This window comes from Balaenoptera acutorostrata, chromosome 15, assembly GCF_949987535.1.
Source record: "Balaenoptera acutorostrata chromosome 15, mBalAcu1.1, whole genome shotgun sequence".
In the NCBI taxonomy this organism is placed as follows: domain Eukaryota; kingdom Metazoa; phylum Chordata; class Mammalia; order Artiodactyla; family Balaenopteridae; genus Balaenoptera; species Balaenoptera acutorostrata.
In genome coordinates, this window is record NC_080078.1 from 22,072,266 (window position 1) to 22,089,176 (window position 16,911).

A 16,911-nucleotide genomic window follows, 5' to 3' on the forward strand; every position below is an offset into this window, starting at 1 on the left:
GCAACTTTGCCCCCCAGGAGACATTTGGAAATTCAGAGACATTTTTGGTTGTCAAAATTGTGGGGGTGGGTGCTACTGGCATCCAGTGGGTAGCAGCCAGGGATGCCGCTAAGGATCCTGTAATCCATCCCTTTAATACTTCTTCCCATGACCAACCTCTCCTGCTAACATATACAGACAGACAGACAGACAGCAGGGCTGGGGGTCCAGAGCTCACCCTCGTTGGCTGCCTCCCTCTCACGGTGCTTGGCATCTGCCTTATCCAGGTAGGAGAAGCTGGGCCGCAGCTGCAGGATGCCATGTAAAGGTGTCAGGTGGAGCTCACCTGGCAGAGGAAGAAGGGCTTGGACCTGACTCTAGGAGCTGAGGCTGACCCACACAGCTTGGCTCAAGGGAGCTACCAAGGGCCCCAGACTCCCCTAAAGGCCTCGGCTCACTGCCAAACCGCCTCCCACCTCTGCTCTAGTCCCCAGTCCTAGAGCCTTGGGACCACCAGGCCGATGGCCATTCCCAACCCGATCTGGCTGTGCCGGACACAGGAAGCACACAAACCAGATGAAGACATGAACGCAGACCCTTCCACTCAAAGTCACTTCCTTAAGGCTTGCCTGCAAAGCCTCCTCCTCCAGCATTCAAGGGCCTCCCGACCCCGGTCCCCACTGCCCTCCCGCACTTGCTTGTTCCAGCCACGCTGGGCCACTCATCCACACCAAACACGCCCTGCTCTTTCCCCTGCCAGGCCTCTGCCAGACCACCCTCACCGCCTCCCTAACCCCACACACACCCAGATCTCTTCTCCTCCTCATCCTCCCACCTCTTCCTGTCAAAATCCCACCCGTCCTGTTAAGAAGTTGGCTAGTGCAAACGGGGCTGGAGAGGAGGCCTGGCGGAGCCCGGTGGAGGAGTGTCTACGCCGTCTCTGGCAAAGATCGTGACTTTCTCTTGTGAATCAGACCTGTGCACTGGGAGGCAGTGCAAAGGTAATCAATTTCAATCAAGCCAATGTAGCCTTGAAAGAAAAGAAATCAGACAGACACTAAGGCTCTGTGGAAGCTCTCTGGGACTCCAGAGGGAGCAGAATGCTTGAGACGAGAAGTAAGTAAGTGATTAGGCCTGGCTACAAGGAATGTGGCTTTAAAGAACTATATCCGTGAGACTTGGGTTCAAAATAGAAGAGTATAGTTATTTGACATTACTTTTATTCTATCACGGTTTATTTCCTAAGTGCTCAAATTTCATTTATTGCTTTATAAACTCTAAATACTTATAGAAACCTTGTACTTTTTAATAGCTTTACTGAGATATAATTCACATACCATATAATTTACCCATTTCAAGCATACAATTCAATGTATTTTAACATATTCACAAACTAGTAAACCAGCACCACAACCAACTTTAGAACATTTTCATCACCCCAGAAAGAAACCCTGTACCCATCATCAGCAGTCACTCCCCATTCTACTCTCCTCCCAGCCTCTGGAACCAATAATCTACTTTCTGTCTCTATGGGTTTGCCTATTCTGGACATTTCATATGAATGGAATCATGTAACATGTGGTCCTTTGTGTCTGGCTTCTTTCATTTAGCCTAACGTTTTCAAGGCTCACCCATGTTGGAGTGCCTATCAGTACTTCTTTCCTTATTACGGCTAAATAATATTCTAATGCATGGTTATACCATATTTTGTTATCCGTGCAACAGCTGATGGAATTTGGATCATTTCCACTTTTCACTACCATGAATAATGCTGCTATGAACACCTACATACAAGTTTTTGTGTGGAGACGTGTTTTCATTTCTCTTGCGTAGATGCTTTCTAGGAATGGAATTACTGGGTCCTAAGTACCTTGTATTTAAGACAAAATTCTACCCCGTCCAAAAGGTTATGCTGTGTGTGTCTGTGTCCCAGGAGGACAATGACCTTGGACCTCCACCCCATCAGGTAAGGTAGTGTCAAGCTAAAAGTCCCTTGAGGTGGCCAAATTCCATTCCCCTGACAATCTGTCATTTCTACAACCTGTCTGGCCTCTGTGGGTATCTAGCATTCGGGGTGTCCTCTTCCTGTCCCAGCCCCCATTCTGCTTCCCTCCCACCCACTCAGCCCTCACAAGCCATGGCAGCCAGGGATGTCCAGCATGGGTACCTTGCCTGTAGAGCGCGGCAGCATAACGGGACGTGTTACTGGTGGTCTGGGAAGAGCAGAACGTCTGCTTGTCCATCAGCTTCCTACAAGCACAGGGAGGACAGACGTCAAGGGGAAGGAAGCTCCAGGCCTGGGTCTGTAGGCAGAGCCCCCTCCACCCCAGACATCTGAAATCCAACTGCCAGAGACCAAGGCCACAGGACAGGCCACAGGTGCCGCAGGAGGGGAGCTGGGGATGAGGAAACCTCATGTGCAGCCCAAGAAACAAGCAGTGGGTGGGAGCTCCCGCTCCCGTCGAGGGGCCAGCTTGCCTCTCAGCCCAGGAAGAACTTGGTCAGAGGAGCCATCTCGGGAGGGAAGACGCTTCCCACGGGGACGAGTCTGCGGCAGGCCCAGCCATGCAAAGACGGGACGCTGGTGGGGAGCCTGGCTGTAGAGCACAAGGCCTAGGCATCTCTGAGGGCTCTGGAAGGCTCCTATTTGAAGAACGTGAAGCTCGGAGGCCTCGGGGAACTCACGAGGAGTAAGTGCCGGTCTCGTCAGCGCAGGCCCCGTCCACGTTCAGCGCGATCTGCTCCCCTTTGCTGCGGCAATAGTTGGGATTCAGCGTGTCGATGGCCATCTCAAGCTCCACCTGGAGGCACCAAACACCCCCACCAGCTATGAGGACCCCAAGGCACAGCCCTCAGGGGATCCCCTCAAACCCACCATGCCCACCTCCCGAACCCCAGTCCCTGCCCAGAAGCAGGACTGACACCATCCCTCTCCGAGGGCCCTTAGGCTTCAGTCCACACAAAAGCCACAAACCCAAATTCCAACAGAAGAGCCAGAGTGCTTTTTTTTGGAGGGGGTTCATGTAGTTTTGCTTGCCCGCACCCACAATTCCACTCCCCAAAATCTAAATTAGGTGCCAACATTTAAAAATCAAGAGCTTTTCTCTTTTTCCTTATTTCCAACTTCTTTTGAAAAGTCAGCAGAATTGGCAATACTGGTACAGCTTTTTACATGGCAACAGGGCCTAGAGCTGCAGGTGCCCGAGGGAAGGCATGTCTCCTGCTCCCTGTCACCCTAGCCCTGAGAGGCACTAGATTCCCCATATCGTGCCCTCTTCACATTGGCCCTGCCCTGCCCTGTCCTGTGAACGTGGGTCCACCCCACCCCATGTTCTAATTCATCTCAAGCCTCACTCCTCCCTGGCCTCTCTGGAGCTGCCCACCCCCCTTCTTTCTGGAAGTTTTTCCTCCTGCAGCTTTCAAGGCCCTGCAAGCTGCCGGTTTTCTTCCTAACTCTCCAATCACTCCTCTGGGCTTCCACCCCCAAAAGGCCTGTCTCCTGGATTCTTTCAGCTCCCACCCTATCACCCCTCCCCTCCCTCTACCTCCATCCAAGAGGGTAGCCCCACCTTCTGCTGCTTGGGCTTGATCCTGGCTGAGAGGTGCGGAATGTCATCATAGGTCATCGAGACTGGACGCACAGGGTACTGGGGAAGGGAAGGGAGCCATCAGTCCCCCCTGCCAAGCCCCAGTGAGAGCTGAGCTTCGGAGGCGCCGGCCAAGAATCAATAGCCACCCTCCACGCCCACCCCAGACCAGAGGCCCTCGCTGGTCTCTGCCTGCATCCCTGCATCCCATTCTCACTGGCTCCACCTAGCCTCCTTCCAAAGAGCAATTTTCAAATGCCCAAGGGACATGCCTAGGCATCAGACAGGCCCCAGCATGCATGGCCCCATGGGCCCTAGGAAGTCAAGCGCACTGCCATGGGAGTCAAGAGTAAGGGTCCGAAGTCTAACTGCTAGTTTACAGGCCAACCAGGTGAAGAAGGACAAGGGAAATGAGACCACAGTAAGCAAAGAGGGAAAACAAAACTGGTGAACACTGCTCAGTGCTAAAGCCTGATGATGGATCTGTGGACAAAGGATGTCACCTGCCACAAAGGATGCTGTGGCCTTCAAACCCTCTGCCATTGCAGCCACTCCCCCTACAGCGCACCCTAAGGGGACTTAGGATGGAGAAAACAGGAGACTGGCCCTAGATAGTTAAGGTGCATAACAAAGGAATGATTTCAATTAGCCCAGACTCTTGCCACTTCCCATACATAGAAAAGTGCTAAATTCTTTAACTCCAGAGTCTGGTTTTCTTTAACAAACAGTAATCTTCTGATGTTCTGACTCCCTGGGGTTTTGCTGTTGTTTGGCAAAAACTCCTATAAGTCCTGACTCCTCTCTTACCTCTTCAGAATAGTTCCTCAGAGCTACCTGAGAGGCTATCTCCCGAACTTAAGTCCTCAGTACGCCTGCCGAATAAAACATAATTCTCAACTGTTAGGTTGTGCTTTTTTTTTTTTTCAGTCGACAGATCTATGGGAATCACTATCCCATTCCCTCTCCTTTTGCTGATGTGTGGACTTTTCCATAATAAAAAGTTGATGACAGAGAAGGGAGCTGGGCTGCCACTGACCTGCTCAGAGAGCTCTCCCTGGGTCCCAGTGTCATCAGGGGTGAAGTTATGTCACATCTGAGCGTACTGCTCTGAAATCCCTTCTTTCCTCTGAACAAAGAAGGATGTAGAGACATCCTTCCCCACAGAAGCACTCTTCCTTTCTTTCTCCCGTGCTTTACGTATGCCACTGGGTGGATGGATGAGTCATGGTTTGGACTCACTCACAAAAGGCCGTGGCCATCGCTATGAAGGAGCCTGGTGGAGGTGTGGCAGTGCATAAAGTAACCCTCCTTTGGAGGCCATTTGAGATCAGCTGCATTCTAGCCCAAGGAAATGGCTGTTTCCTAAAAGCTCACTTAAACAGCAATACAGTGACTCCTCCCTGCTTCCTGGGCTGAAGCTTGGGGCAGGAGCTTGGAGCTTAGGTCCAGGAACGGCCTGGAGCACAGCTGGTCTGGGCTGAGCCCTGAGCTGGGACAGGCTAGCCCACGACAGCCCAGGAGGCCCCTGGTCTGCCAAGGTCCAGGGCAGCTCTGTGATCTCCTGATCGCTGGGAAGGGTGGTGGGGAAGGGTGCCAGTTCTAGAATCAGACGGTCCTAACTCTGCCACTTGCTCCTTGTGTACTCAGGCAAGCTCCTCGCCTCCCAGGACCATTAGGAGCAGGGAATGAGGCAAATGGAGCTGACACCCGGCACAGGGCCTGGCACACCGTGAACACACAGGGGTCACTGTCACCACCATCCGTTCCATCACTCTGCAGTCAGTCAAGGAAGCAGGTGCAGACAACAGCCCCCAGCGCCACGGCCTGTAAAGGCAGATGCCAGGGGCCCAACACCAGGCCTCTTCCCAGCACATGCCTGGAGGGTGCTGCCACCCTGTTCCAGGCCCCTTGTGCAAGTTACTAGCCTCCCTGGGTCTCTTTTTCTTATATGCAACGTGGGGACAAAAATGCTTAACAACCTTACTGCTGGGAATGTAAAGTGGTTCAAAACAGTCTGTCATTTCCTCAAAATATTAAACATAGTTTCTATAGGACCCAGCAATTCCACTCCCAGGTATATACTCAAGAGCAATGAAAAACTCTCCACACAAACACTCGGACAGGAATGTTCATAGCAGCATTATGCATAATAGCCAAAACATGGCAACAACCTAAATACCCATCAACTGATGCATGGAGAAATAAAATGTGGCATATAGGTCCATACAGTGGAGTATATTCACCCATAAAAAGAAATGAGGTCCTGATACATGCTGTAACATGGAAAAGCCCTGAAAACATCACGTTAAACAAAAGAGCCAGACACAAAAGGCCACGTATTACATGACTCCACTTATATGAAATGTCCAGAACAGGCAAATCCATGGACAGAAAATAGGTTAACGGTTGCCTAGGACTGCAGGGAGTGAGGGCAGAGCAGCAGCAGCAAACACTTCCTAAAATAGACTGCCGCTGGCTGCACAACCCTGTGGACAGACTAAAATCCACTGCATTTACACTTAAACAGGGAAGCTGCATGGGCGTGAATTAGATCTCAATAAAGCTGTTATAAATTACAATAGTAACCACCACAGGGATATTGTGGCAGGAGATGAGTTAACATATGCAAAATGCTTTGAATGGTGCCTGCAGACAGTCTAGGGTTAACACCTGTGAGTGACTATGATTAAACTACCAGCCCAGCTAAGAGGGGAGGGGGCAGGGATAACAAGTGGGGGGACTCACAGCTAGCAGGACAGAGGCGCACCAATGCCGCCTGGAGCTGCCCCGGAAGGCCGCTCCCTGAGTCTCGGTTACAGCGGTGGCAATCATTCGCGGCGCTAACTCTGCACCAGGCAGGTGGTGTCCTAAGCACTTTAATATGGACTCAGCTGATCCCCGTGGGGACCCTATCAGGCAGGTATTATTACTATCACCACTTGACAAATAAACAAACTGAGGCACAGAGAGATTTTCTTTTTTTTAAGGAACTTGCCCAAGGACTCACAGCCAAGCCTCAAGGCCGGGAGACTGTCCCCAGGGCCCAAGCTTTATCCACTACACTGTTCTGCCTCTTAGGGTTGCCTTGGTTTTCCCATCTTCAAAATGAGAGATTACTATGGACCTGCCCATAAAAGCAAAGAGACTGTCTTACCAAACACCCTCTGTGCCAAGAATTCTAAGCAACGTGGAGGTTTCAAATTGTTCCTGGCCTACCACTTACTGTGTCTCCACCACCCACCAACACTTGCTTTTTTTCCCCCTTTACCTTTATGTCCTATAATTACCTGAAACAGATAGAGCTTCTCTGCCAGACTTTTGGCCAAGTACACGTCGATCTGGGAACAAAGGAAGAAGACTTAACCAGGAGACAGAACCCAATGCCCAACCTGCCCCAGGCACAAGCATGCTCCTCAGATTTCAGGGATAATGGTTCTGAGGCCATTTGGGGAAGAGGAAATAGCTCAGCTGATGCTAAAAATAAAGGGAACCAAATCTCCAACCTGGATATGTCCAGAGCCCCCTGCCCAGGTTCAATGTAACCCAGTAAAAATGTATTCCGAGGCTGCCCAGATCAGGATGCATCCCAGAGGGCTCGATTAAACGCGTTTCTGATGAGGATGGGGCAGGGGAGGGCTTCCTCCGTGTGCCCTCCATCACCTGTCCTGGATTGGCCTGTCTTCAGGTGATGTGACCTGGCTTTCTTCTCAACCCTCACCGCCCCGCCCCACCTCGCAGTTTACCTTCCTGCTTCCTAGCTCTTCCTGTGAACCATGTTCTCTCCCACCTCCAGGCCTTAAGGATGAGTGAAGGCTCAGCAGGCCCAGGGGAGGCATATGTGAGGGAAGCAGCATGTGCAAAGGCCCAGAGCCTCTAGGATATGTCTTGGTCTGGGCTGACTCTGGAACCACCGTCTGCATCTTGAGACCCCTTCCTTGTCAGTCTCTCCTCACAGATCCTAAGCTTCCCAAGGGCAGAACACCGCCTGGCTCCCTGCTGTCACAGCCCCCAGCACATCAGGGATTCAGCGAACAACGGCTGAATGACCGAATCTGCATAAGCCCATGAAGAAGAGGGAGCTGTCAAACCCATTCATTCATTCAACAAATAGTCACTGAGTATCTATTAATTGCCAGGCACTGGACTTGGCTTTGCAGACACAGTGGTGAACAGGACAACATCCCTGCCCTCATGAGGCTTACACTTTAGTGGAAGGAAACTTATGTGTAGGGGCTGAGAGGTGTTGTGGCCAAACGCAAGGTATGGCCAAGGTAAGGGGCTAGGGAGGGTGTGCAGGAGAACGTCACGTGAGGCAGGAGGGTCAGGGAATCCTCTCTGACAAGGTGATGCTGGATCAGACACCTGAAGGAAGTGAGGGGTCAGCCAGGCAGGTATGAGGAAGAGAGGACGCCAACAGGTCCCAGGCTGGCCTGAGGATGGAGGAAGGGACCCCGCCCCGGCAGAGGGTGGGGAACAGCAGTTACCTCCTGTATGACTGGGTCATCCTCTTCATTGGCCATACTAGGGGGGAGCCAGCCACGCGGTCCTTGGACTCGATCTGCAAGGAGAGCAAGAGGCCTGGACCGTCAGTCAGTTATTCAACCAACACACCTAGGTACCCATTCTGCAAGCAGCCCTGCTCTGGGAGGCAGGAGCCTGAAGCAAACAGAAACTGATCTTATTTCTACATCTATCGTAGAGTCAAAAATGGACAGCCCATTATACACCCCATCGGCCAAAAACCAAAAAAAGCAGGCAGAAACCACCAAGCAATGGGTGTAAACAGGTGGACCCAAGTCACCACATGTCAGCTACACCCATGGGAAAGAATAAATGACCAGTTTTAGGGGTTTTCTGACCACTCACAAAGAATTCACCACCAGGCAGGAGGATGGAGGGTGGCTGGTCCACAGCCGTGATGAAAACACTCGAGAAGTAATCGGGGGCCATGGGGAATCTTTAGAGGATAGCCTGATGCACAACAGGAAGAGCAGACAGTCCCAAGACTTGGATTCCAGGGTGACTCCGTCCTCTGATATTTGATTTTCAAGCTGACTTTAAACCCAACCCCGAGTGAGATGACCTCCTTTCTGTGGTTTTCTCTGTGTGTGTGTGTGCGTGCACATGTCTAAAAATGACCCTCTTCACATACATACTCTTCTCTTAATTGTCCCCATTTTATAACGAGGAGACTGGAACTCAGAGACGCTTTTATGTGTTTTACCCAAAGCCACACAGGAAGCAAGGGGACCCACTGGACCTCAATGCCAGGCTATCCAACTTCAGGTCGCAGTTATAGGTAGGGGAGTTCAGAGGAAGGAAGGGCCTTCCTGCTGGGGGAAGAGGCATTTGGGCTGGGCCTTGAAGGACAGAAGGATTTGGACAAGCCAGGATAGCAGAGGGGAAGAGGGTCTCCAGGCAACAGGAAGCACTTCAAGTACCCGAAGGAGGGAAGGCGGCAGGTCGCCATGGTGGAGGGTGAGTACACCGTCCCTCAGGATCAGTGGGGAAGGGGGGGATTGGTTCCAGGACCCTCAAGGAGACCAAAATCTGTGGACGCTCAAGTCCCTTACATAAGATGGCACAGTATTTGCATATAACCTAAGCACATCAATAATATACTTTAATAATATACTTTATTTACAATAATATACTTTATTTTTTCAATAAAAAAATTTTTTTTATTGGAGTATAACTGCTTTACAATGTTGAGTTAGTTTCTGCTGTACAATGAAGTGAATCAGCTATATGTATACTGATATCACCCCCCGCTTGGACCTCCCTCCCACCCGACCCCCCCATCCCACCCATCTAGGTCATCACAGAGCACCGAGCTGAGCTTTCTGTGCTTTATTTACAGCATGCTCCCGCTAGTTATCTATTTTATGCATGGTAGTGTGTATATGTCAATCCTGATCTCCCAATTTGTCCCACCCTTCCCTTCCCCCCCAACACGTCCACACGTCCGTTCTCTACGTCTACGTCTCTATTCCTGCCCTGCAAATAGGTTCATCTGTACCATTTTTCTAGATTCCACGTATATGCGTTAATATACGATATTTGTTTTTCTCTTTCTGGCTTACTTCACTCTGTATGACAGACTCTAGGTCCATCCACATCTCTACAAATGACCCAATTTCGTTCCTTTTTTTTTTTAAATTGGTGTATAGTTGTTTTACAATGTTGTGTTAGTTTCTGCTGTACAGCGAAGTGGAGTTCCCTGTTCTATACAGCAAGTTCTCATCAGTTATCTATTTTATACATATTAGCGTATATATGTTAGTCCCAATCTCCTAATTCATCCCACTCCCCCTTACCCCCTTGGTGTCCATACGTTTGTTCTCTACATCTGTGTCTCTATTTCTGCCTTGCAAACCGGTTCATCTGTACCATTTTTCTAGATTCCACAGATGTACATTAATACACAATATTTGTTTTTCTCTTTTTGACTTACTTCACTGTATGATAGTCTCTAGGTCCATCCACATCTCTACAAATGACCCAATTCCGATCCTTTTTATGGCTGAGTAATATTCCATTGTATATATGTACCAAATTTTCTGTATCCATTCATCTGTCGTTGGACGTTTAGGTTGTTTCCACGTCCTGACTATTGTAAATAGTGCTGCAATGCACATTGGGGTACATGTGTCCTTTGAGTTATGGTTTTCTCAGGGTATATGCCCAGTAGTGGGATCGCTGGGTCATATGGTAGTTCTACTTTTAGCTTTTTAACAAACCTCCATACTGTTCTCCACAGTGGCTGTATCAATTTACATTCCCACCAACAGTACAAGAGGGTTCCCTTTTCTCCACACCCTCTCCAGCATTTATTGTTTGTAGATTTTTTGATGATGGCCATTCCAAAGCAATCTACAGATTCAATGCAATCCCTATCGAATTACCAATGGCATTCTTCACAGAATTAGAACAAAAAATTTTACAATTTGTATGGAAACACAAAAGACCCTGAATAGCCAAAGCAATCTTGAGAAAGAAAAACGGAGCTGGAGGAATCAGGCTCCCAAAATTTAAACTATACTACAAAGCTACAGTAATCAAGACAGTATGGTACTGGCACAAAAACAGAAATATAGATCAATGGTACAGGATAGAAAGCCCAGAGATAAACCCACGCACATATGGTCACCTAATTTATGACAAAGGAGGAAAGAACATACAATGGAGAAAAGACAGCCTCTTCAATAAGTGGTGCTGGGAAAACTGGACAGCTACCTATAAAAGAATGAAATTAGAGCACATGGTATACTTTAAATCATCTCTGAGTTAATTATAATACCTAATACCATGTAAATAGTTGCCAGGCGAAGGGCAAATTTAGTTTCTGAGGTTAGTTGAATCCATGAATGTGGAGGGCTGACTGTAATTCAGCTGGGATGACCCTTCATATTCCCAAAGGGAGGGGATGGGCACAGTTAAAGGCACCTGGGCACCCTCGAATCTCAGCAGTTCCCAGACCTCTACTTTTAGGTAAGACCAGCTCGATTTTTGTCTTATCTACCTAACATTTGAATTGTTTAATATTTAAAAGAACATAAATATTTTCACCATGGGATTCAATGGCATCTAAGCCCCCTGCCCCGGCCACCGAGCGGAGTCATCTCGCTTATTCCAGATATACATTCCAGACGCTGAGAATGCTCAGGCCAAAACAATGGCATCATCCTCAGTGCTTCTCTTCCTCTCGCCCCACACCAGCAAATCCTGTCAGCTGTGCCTTCTAAGTATGTCGGGAATCTGCCCACCCCCTCTGCCACCTCCATCTCCTGCCCGCCTTAGAGCAGCAGCCTCCAAACTGGTCTCCCTGCTTCCACCTTTGCCTCCTACGGTCTTTGCTCACCCCACAGCCAGCAATCACATCACTCCTCTGCCTTCAAAGTCTTCCTATCTCACTCAGAAATAAAAGCCCAAGTCTTTTTCATCCCATGTGAGGCCCTAGACAACGCCCTCCCTGACCCTTTTCCTTTCAGACCTCATCTCCCACAGGCCTCCTTCCCTCCCCCGACCCTCACCTCTGGGCTTTTGTAACTGCTCTACCGGCCCCCATAACCTCATGGCTCCCTCCTTCACCTCTTTCAGGTTTTTGCTCAGATTCTACCTCATAGCTAAGACTTTCCCTGTCCACCCAATTCAAAATCACAACACCCCGCCCCGCCAGCTCCTTCCCTGCTCTGGTTTTCTCCATAGCATGTATCACCATGTGACAGTTTATAGCTCTGTATTTATTATCCATCCTCACCCCCACTGCCAGTAAGTGGTAAACTACATGAAGGCAGAGATTTTAGTTTATTTTGTCCCTTGCTGTCCCCCAGTGCCTAGCACATAGCAGGCACTCAATATGTACGTGTTGTCTGAATAAGTAAACCACAGGAATGCCATTTAATAGGGAGCTACCACAGGACTCTGAGCAGAGGAAGAGAGTAGAGGGAAGCAAGCTACCTCAACAGTTCGGGATTAGAAGACTAGATGAAAACCATAACCCCCAAATGCCTGTTACCACCCAGACAGAGGGCAACGCACGGGAGAGCCCGAGACCCCACCTCACCTGCCAAGGATCGTAAACGTATGCGAAGTACCTACCTTCTCTCCAGCTGGCTCTGTGGACAACTGAGAGACTGGGGACTTCTGGGTGAACCAGGGAACAGACGTAGATACTGAGAGGGTATGGCCTGGGAGGACCCCAAGACAGGCTTTCTCAGCTATTTCTCTACTCGCCTCTCCCCAGTCAAGAAGGAGCTCGGGGAGGATGGTGCTCCTCCCTCCAGATAGAATACACGATTGGGTTAATGCAGGGATTATCACCTCCCTTCATCCTCCCAGGCAACATCATCCAACTCAGGGGCTTTCAAATTTTTCAGCCTAAGGCCCACAGTAAGAAATCCATTTCATATAAATGACCCGGAATATACATACAATTACCTAACTAAAACAAGGTTTCACATAACCATTAATTGTCCCTACTATATCTGATGCAGTGATGTTTTTTATCCTCACTCATTAAAATTAAAAATACTGGTTACAACCCCCCTAAGCTGATTTCACATCCCACTAATAAATCTTGATCTGCAATTTGAAAAGTACTGCTTCAACAAGTCTTTCCTACCTCCAATCCTCCCAGAAACACCCAGAGCTGTCCTTGCAGAAAAACAGATCACATCATTCTGCTGCTCAAAACCCTTCAACTGTCACATAGAATAAAATCTAAATTCCTTTCCATGGCCCCAGGGTCCCATACGATCTCGCTGGGCCTACAACAAGCTAAGCCCCAGCCTGTCTCAGGACCTTTGCACACCATCTATTTTCCCCAGGTCTTTTCAAGGCTGGCTCCTTTGCACTAGTATCACCACCCCCACCCTCTCCAGGAACAGACAGGTTCCCAAACTATCCACCTTCAAGAGCCCCGCACCCATTTCCAGTCACTACCACATCCCCATTTTATTTCCTTCATGGTTCTTATCACAGTCTGGAACTACCTAGTCTATTTGCTTATGTGTCTTCTGCACTAGAATGTAAGCTCCATGAAAGCCTCTCAGTGCTTCAACCATAAAATGGAGATGATTATATTTACTTCATCAAGTTGATATGGGGATTATTATCTTTTTAAAAAATTCATGTTGTTCTCCCGATATCTAGAACAATGCCTGGCATGGAGTAAACACTCAGTATAGTACAAAGAATAACTGAGTGAATGAGTGCATGAAATCAGGCAGTTACAGACCCTTTACCCAGTGAGCCTAACTCAGCCCCATCCAGAGACTAGTGGCCTCATGGTTTGGGCCTTGTGGACACTTGAGGACAGAGGTGTGGCCTATCCTCTCAGGCCACAAGGCAAGCTTCCCCAGCAGCAGTGACCACCTTGGCCTCAACAGGGTGTCCTGTGGCCACAAGGGTACTCCATGGCAGTGGCTCCACGGCACTGAGCACAGAAAACATCCCCTGCCAGGGGGCTGCTCAACAAACGGAAAGGGGACAAGAACACCAGGTGAATCTAATGAGGGTTCCAGAGCAGAGGAGGTGCCTGAAAGCCACAGCTGGGTGCATCAGTGCTGCACCCAGCAATCTAACCTGTCCGCCAATCAGAAAAGCAGAGGCAACTCCAAATAATCTCCAGCTACTGGTGGGAGTGAGACAAGGCGAGGACAATATACAATGTGAATTAAGAGGAAAGGGCCCCAGGGCAAATAGTCTCAAGGTCTGGATTCTTATTGGCTGTATGCCCCCCGCACAAGGCATCTCCCTCTTTGGGTTCACCTCAGTTTCCACCCCTGTTAAAAGGAGAGATGGCCTAGGGGCGGGAAGAATGAACTCAACTGAGTCGGACCCTCCCTTCTCTAAGGATTTAATATTCAATCTCATTTAATCTGCTCAAGAGCCCTATAAATCAAGCTGTACCATCCCCAATTAAGAAAGGAGGAAACTAAAGTTCAGAGAGTAAGTAACCTACCCAAGGTCACAGTGCTGGAGAATGGCGGAGTGAGGACACAAACCTGAGTCTAGCTGATGTCAAAGAGCCTTATGCTCATTCTTACCGACTATGCTGAAAGCTTTCTTAATAGAAGGCAGGATGGTGTAGTGGGTAAGAGCCCGGACTCTAGAGCGGAACTGTGCAAGTTCAAATCCCACGTCTGCTGTTTGCTACCCGTGGCCCACCCGGAGTCGTTTGCACTTAGTACTACTCACTATTTTTATCCCTAAAATGCGGATAACAAAAGTACCGACCTCAGAGGACTGTGGTGAGGATTAAAAGTAAGGTATAAATAACCCATGGGAAGGTTTGTTACTACGTGGCCCAATGTTTTCTTCCAATATAAAAGAGCAGGAAACACAGCCACGAAACTAACTGCAACCTGGGACTTCTTCCGTCTTACCCTATTGGGCCCTCACCACAAACCTATGAGGTGGGTAATTCTATTATCCCCACTTCACAGATGAAGAATCTGTGGCGATTGCTAAGATCTCCTCTTTCTGCCCCCAAGCCCAATGATTCTAAAGGTAACACAACAGAACGACCTTTTTTATTTATTGGTTTACGTGCTTACTGACACCTCCTCTGATCAAATGATCAGGGCCCTATCCGCCGCACGTAGTTGGCTCCCAGTTAGCCCTGAATGGTGGCCGGAATAAATGAATGAAGAATTCCGGGCCTAGCCGGACGGAAGCTAATCTGGGGCGAGGAGGGGGCCCGGTCACCCTCCCCCTGCCCATCAGGGCGGGCCGCCGGCCCCGAGCCACACTGTCCAATGGGTTTCGCCTCCCTCGCGGGTGGTCAGGCCCCCTTCTCACGCCCACCACGCAGCCATTGCCACGAGCCGCCACGCCGGCAGGACATCGGCTGCCTTCGCACAGGTGCTCCCGTAGGAGGCCCGCCTGAGCCGGGCGGAGCAAGGTGGCTGGACCCTGAGTCACCGCCGGCAGCCTCGGCCGCGGCCTCACCAACTGCCGGGCCGAGGCGAGGTCGGAGCCCGCGGCCAGCCCGGGTCTACTGGGCCAGGCTGCCCGTCCTTCCCGCCCGAGTCCCGGGAGGCCGCCGGCTCCTTGGCACCGGGCGGCGCGGGCCTCCCGGCCTACGCGGCAGCCCCGCCCAGGCCCACCTCGAGAGTGCGGCCCGGCTCCAGCCCGGGCGGGCGCTGCCACATCGGCACTCACCTCTCCGACGGGCCCGCGCGCGGGCGGCGGCAACGGCCCAGGTACCCGCGGGCTACACAGGCGGCAGCGGCCCGGCTCTCCTCTCAGGCAGCGGCCATGTTGCTTGTGGAGAAACTCGGCGGACACGTGGGGGGAGCGAGCGGGGAGGGCCCTCGCGCTTCCTTTTACCCACAATGCCCCGCCCAGGCGCGCGCGGGCCCGCCCCCTCCGCCGCTCCATTCATGCGGGCAGGCAGCCGCGTCTGGCAGCAGGGGGCGTTGTTGCAGCCGCGGGACCGAGATGAATACAGAACCAGGCACAGAGGCAGCAGCAACAAAAAAACGACGTCTTGGCAGCGGTGGGATTCGAACCCACGCCCCCGAAGAGACTGGAGCCTTAATCCAGCGCCTTAGACCGCTCGGCCACGCTACCCAGCTGTGGCTAACTTCTTCTAGGGAACTACTTAATACATTTATATGCAATTGCAGTTCACTTCTCTGGGAGTTTGTTTCATATGTGCTTTACCTTATCCCTACAGAACTATTTAAGAACATGCCAGGTACTAAAAAGAAAAATATTTGCTCAAATATTTAGACCCACACGTCTGAACAGGTCTTAGAATGAAAAGCACTTTAGGAATCTGTATTCTGAGTAGGACGTTTAACTCGGAGACCTCAAGTTAACTCACATGGGAGAAATGATGGATTTCAGCAGTAACCCGCACCAGGGGCTTCAGAAGCCAAACCACGGGAACTGGTGTGGGCAGTTTTCTCTAAAAAATTATGTGTTTTAATTTTTAGTTACACAAATGCTATGTGAATTGTTGCAAATATGAAAACTTTGCAGATACAATACAAATGTTCTTTTACCTTTGGCATCTATCGTTAAGTCCGCAGAGGTAACTATTATACAGCTTAGCATACTGTATATCCTTCTGTATCTTCTACTGTGAATTTATATGGATATATATGGATATATTCATAATAGATATATCCATAGAAAATAGATGTTTTGTTTTTATTGTTATGGGTTTTTACATAAATATAAATATTATCATGCTGTTAGTATTTATCTGCAACTGTTTTTTCACCCGACTGTGTTTTTTAAATATCTATTCATGTTGATATATAGATATTTAAAAATACAGAAAAAGTACAAAGAAAAAATAATCATCCATATTCCCACTACCTAATATTGGTGGCATTTCACTTCCAATTCTTTTCCTATGTATATGCTTTTTATTAAAAGTGTGAATACGTTGTCCTTTTAAAAATCTATTAAAAAATATTAGACAATTACAAACAAAAAGAATTAGACTATTACAAATGAAAATAAAACCCCTTCCCAAACATCCTCCCTTTGCTATAACTATTATGAATTTGATGTGTATCCTTCCAATTCATTCTTATACTTTCATATCTATCTATCCTTGTGTGTGTGTGTATACACCCATGAACAATACCTAGTATGATCTTCTTTTTCTGCTTGCTTTTCATTTACATAAACCTTACTACGTTGTACCAGTATCATTCTGCAACTTGCTTTTCTCCTCCAACATTATGTTTTTGATTTATTGTGACACATTTAGATCTAATTTATTCCATACTATGAATATGGACATTTAAGTTGTTTATATTAAGTTGTTATATTCAAGTTTCTGGTTAATATCCAGTTGGCAGACACCTTGATATTTGGGCAT

General features: G+C 49.0%; 1 protein-coding gene and 1 non-coding gene across 6 annotated transcripts in view; both read right to left on the bottom strand.

Moving 5' to 3' along the window:
• POLR3E (RNA polymerase III subunit E) overlaps positions 1-15,383 on the bottom strand; it is a 31,696-nt gene extending 16,313 nt beyond the window's left edge. Inside the window, exons 1-7 of one of the 5 annotated variants that reach the window (XM_007189956.2) lie at positions 15,234-15,383; positions 8,051-8,124; positions 6,854-6,904; positions 3,549-3,626; positions 2,665-2,780; positions 2,147-2,229; positions 218-325 (exon numbers count right to left, since the gene is read on the bottom strand). In XM_007189956.2, coding sequence (XP_007190018.2) covers positions 218-325; positions 2,147-2,229; positions 2,665-2,780; positions 3,549-3,626; positions 6,854-6,904; positions 8,051-8,086 — 472 coding nt within the window. In that variant the 5' untranslated portion in view covers positions 8,087-8,124; positions 15,234-15,383. Of the gene's footprint in view, positions 1-217; positions 326-2,146; positions 2,230-2,457; positions 2,630-2,664; positions 2,781-3,548; positions 3,658-6,853; positions 6,905-8,050; positions 8,125-15,233 lie in introns of those variants that run through there. The other 4 variants (XM_057529283.1, XM_028168480.2, XM_057529285.1 and 1 more) reach the window with 4 other exon arrangements.
• Positions 15,384-15,562: 179 nt separating this feature from the next.
• On the bottom strand, positions 15,563-15,644 carry TRNAL-AAG (transfer RNA leucine (anticodon AAG)). Its single transcript has one exon. It is a non-coding gene; the product is annotated as a tRNA-Leu (tRNA).
• Between the last annotated feature and the right edge of the window lie 1,267 nt (positions 15,645-16,911).